Genomic DNA, 4,086 nt, shown 5'->3' with positions numbered 1-4,086 from the left:
AGAGGAGCAAAAAGAAAGTAAATCAATTGGAATCAAACTTGATCAGAGAACTATTCCCATGGCACGTGCGGGTCTTGGAATCTTGGAGCCCAGGAGGCCAGTGGGGGTGTGGGGAGAGGCTTCTGAAAAAAGCACTGGCAGGGGCTCTCAGGAGGGGCTCACTGGAAGAAGCCCACGGTGAGTGAGATCCTGTAAGGATCTTTGGCCCTGGCTCTTAGGGTCTCCCTGGTGGGGAGTTTCCCACAAGACCAGCCTCTTCTGCAGAGATGAGAGAGGCAGACTGTGAGGAAAAAGGTGGGTCCCTTCTCTCAGAGTCCAGAGATAGGGACAAAGAGTAGCTCTGAGAGCCCACCCATAACAAACCTAAATCCTCCTGCATGACCCTGATCCCCAGCCACACCCAGCCTCCCTCTCTAGCACTCATTGGGTGCCTTCATCTGCATCATAACCGCTTGGCTCCTCTGCTTGCAGCAGCAGCAGCAGATGCAGGCAGCCAGCGAGCACGCCAAGGCAATGAGGCCGATGACAATGGCCGCGATGGCCAGTCCGCTTTGGGCCCGGGTCATGCCTCTCTCTTCAGTGACCTGGATGGTGCTCAGATCTGTGTAGTCCTCCATGGTGCTGGTGTAGTCAGTGGTAGTCGAGGAGACAGACGTGGTGTCAATGTAGCTGGAGGTGTCAGGGTATTGGGGTGTTTCTGGGTAGACAGGGCTCTCGGGCATCACAGGGACCTGGACACTGGGGGTGTTGACGTTGACATTGATGATGATGAGGGGCTGGCCGCGGACATTGGCAGGGCTGAAACACACAGGCAGGCTGTCTGTGCCCAGCCTGAGTTTGTTGAGCAGCAGCCAGTCGCGCAGTGGGAGGATGTCTGAGTCACACCGCCACGGGTTGTCGTAGAGCCGCAGTTCACACAGGTTGTTCAGGTGACTGAAGATGCCTATGGGCAGATTCTCCAGCTGGTTGTTCTGCAGCTGAATCGTCATGAGGCCGTTGATGTGGGAGAAGAGGTTCCCGGGGAGTTGCTGGAGGCGGTTGTTCTGCAGCGATATGTTCTGCAGGTTGGTCAGCATGCGGAAGACGCTGGCGTCCAGGTCCTGGAGTGCGTTGGTGTGGAGTGACAGCTCCCGCAGCTCCACCAGCCCGTTGAAGGCACCTGGAGAGATGTGCTTGATCTGGTTTCGGCTGAGGATCAGCACCTGCAGTTGAGGCAGGCTGCTGAAGACATTGTCTGGCAGAGAGCTGATGTGGTTGTCGTAGAGCCAGAGCTCACGCAGGTTGTGCATGGGCCCAAAGATCCCTGGGGAAAGCTCCTTGAGGGAATTCCCAAAGAGCGTGAGACGGTTGAGCTGAGGCAGTTGCATGAAGATGCCCTGGGGGAGCTGGGAGATGTGGTTGTTGGACAGGTAGAGCTTCTGCAGGTTCCTGTTGTTGTGGAAGAGGCCGGGAGAGAGCATGCCGATCTGATTCTGCTGCAAGGCCAGCTCTTCGAGGTTGTGCAGCCCGTCGAAAGTGCCCATGGGGATGTCAGAGAGCCGATTCTCATACAGTCGGAGCACCTGGAGGTTGCCCAGGTGCTGGAAGATCCGGGGTGACAGGTGGTTCAGATTATTCTTGCCCAGGTTGAGCTTGGTGAGACCAACCATGTGGTCGAAAGCGCCATCGGGCACGTATTCTAGGTGGTTGCCATGAAGCTGCAGCTCCTTGAGATTACCACATGGCGAAAAGTGCCCTGGCTGGATCTGCGTCAGCTGGTTGCTGGACAGTAAGAGGGACTCGAGGTTGTCCAGGCCTTGGAAGAGGCCAACGGGCAGCACCCGCAGTCTATTATTGGCAAGGCTGAGGTAACGCAGGGAGCCTAGGCTGCGAAAGGCACCAGGCATGATGTGCGACAGCTCATTCTTCTCTATCCTCAGGGCGATGAGGTCGGAGATGTTGAGGAAGGGAGATTCATTGAGTTCAGTGATGTGTGTGTTGAGAATCTGCAAGCTCATGGCGTTCCAGGGGAGAGGGGAGGGCACTGTCACGATGCGCGCCCCTGTGCACTCCACCTGCGACGACCTGGAGCAGGTACATTCGCTCGGGCAGCCATAGTAAGCCAGCCCGATGCTCCAGGCATGACATCCCAACAGCAGGAGGAGATAATGTTTTAGCGGCATGGCCTCTGAAAGGAGAGAGCGCACACATGAGGCATGGTTGCCGCACCCCACATCACTTAAACAGTGCCAGCCCCATGCAAATACTAGTAGGCAAGATGTGTGCCTTCTCTTGTGCCTTCCTCCTTCCACACCTTCTCCCAAGCAACTCCCTGTTCCTGAGTTCTCTGCATCCTCACCCAAACTATTCTCACTCTTCCAAGTGTAACTCAAATGAAATCCCTCCAAGAAGCGTCCCTGGAGACCAGCATCAGTGACTTCCAATCTAGGGGTCTCTTGACCCTCATCATTTTCCAGGCCACAGCAGTATCATTCCTCATACTTCCATCTCTACTGGGAAAGGCAGGGATGTTCATCCATTAGTACTATAGGGGGCTTAGGGTAGGAACAGAATCTTAGCCATTACTGGAGCCTTCATAGCACCTGAAGTTACTGTCTGACCATGATGTTCTCAACAGGATCAGAGAGAAAATAAAAATAACACACAGGGCTTGCACTGAGGGTGGGGAGGTGAGAGGGGGGGTATGCTAAAGGCCCAAGCTTGGTGGCCTGTAGGAGGAGCAGAGGCAAACCAGCAGCTGGTCTGAGGGGAGAATGAAGAGAAATTATTTTTTCCCTACCTGGTTTGCACTGTGACTGCCCCACTAACACCCCCAACAAACTTTCCCTTAACCCTTCATATGTGCTTCCTCTGATTTTAGTCAAAGACATCTTTCTGATACAGGATACTGGGGGTCCATGCTACTTCCTATCTTGCTAGAATTTTCTACTGTAGCTTAGCCCAGCCTTGTGAGTACTAATGTACACACACACACACACACACACACACACACACACACACAGAGTTAAGTGGCCTTGAGTTGGGTCCCAGAAACCTTCGGTTACATGTAGAGCTAAAGGTGATAGATTCAGGACTGGAGAGATAATATAGAGGTTAATGTACTTGCCTTATACCTTACTTTACTCTGGTTCACTATATTAGTTCCCTGACCACTGCCAGGAGTGATTCCTGAGCTCAAAACCAAGAGTAAGCCCTGACTGCTGCTGGGTGTGGCCCCCAAATTAAATAAGTACAAAAAATTGGTAGATCCAATTACTCCTACAGGTAGGTGTTGATCTGGAAAGGGGGCCAAATTATGAGAAACTTGGAGAATAAGAGATGATGGTAGTAGTTTCATCCATGAAAGCAAGATGGGTGGATGGACAGTCCATAGATACCATCAAACATAGACATTATTTTTGTTTATAGAATGTGAAGACCATTTGGGCTTAATCTCAATAGGACACTTTGGGTCTCACCATTTGACCTTGAACAAAGCTTGCAGCCCCCAAGCTCAGCTTTTCTATCAGCTCAGTGTGTCAACTGCCACCCCCTTGAGGCTGCTGTGAGGCACATGTAGGAGGGAGCAGGTGGGGAAGGTAGAGCCTCAAGCATCTCAAGTATCCCCACCACCAGGACTTAGAGAGTCTTAAAGGCGACAGCTTCCAAATGCTCCTAGTCTTGGCTTTCTTAGTCAAAGTGGCTCTATCACTGGAGGCTCAAACTCCTTCAGGGCTAAAGGCTACTAAATATTCAAGACCACCAGCTGCCATCTGGGCAGGGAACAAGGAATCGGAGACACAGAGAGCACAATCCATTGCTTCAGCTTCCAGGCCGAGTATCTAGAATGTCCATGCAGTTACTTTCCTTATAATGAGCAAAACTCTTGAGTCATGGGAAGAAAGTGCAAATAATGTACACAGGCACAGAAGGGCATGCAAGTGGAAAAGACCTTTCTCTGGCTTCCTTTCATTTCCCTCAATTCTCAAAGTTCTGAGTCAGCCCCCAGAGCTGAGAATCAGGCGTACCCATACCTTCCAATCTGGTCTGTCAGATTAAAACCCAATCTTCCCTCAGCTCAGTGCACCTCCACTCCACCTCCCCAAA

The 4,086-nt window shown here is 52.1% G+C and overlaps 1 protein-coding gene across 1 annotated transcript; it reads right to left on the bottom strand.

The window, feature by feature from the left end:
- Positions 1–413: 413 nt before the first annotated feature.
- On the bottom strand, positions 414–2,162 carry LRRC15 (leucine rich repeat containing 15). The gene has a single exon (XM_049775969.1). It carries the CDS (start codon positions 2,160–2,162, stop codon positions 414–416), a length of 1,749 nt encoding a protein of 582 aa, XP_049631926.1.
- Positions 2,163–4,086: the final 1,924 nt, after the last annotated feature.

The sequence above is a fragment of the Suncus etruscus genome, chromosome 6 (assembly GCF_024139225.1).
Source record: "Suncus etruscus isolate mSunEtr1 chromosome 6, mSunEtr1.pri.cur, whole genome shotgun sequence".
Taxonomy (NCBI): Eukaryota; Metazoa; Chordata; class Mammalia; order Eulipotyphla; family Soricidae; genus Suncus; species Suncus etruscus.
This window is presented reverse-complemented; position numbering and strand designations above follow the sequence as displayed.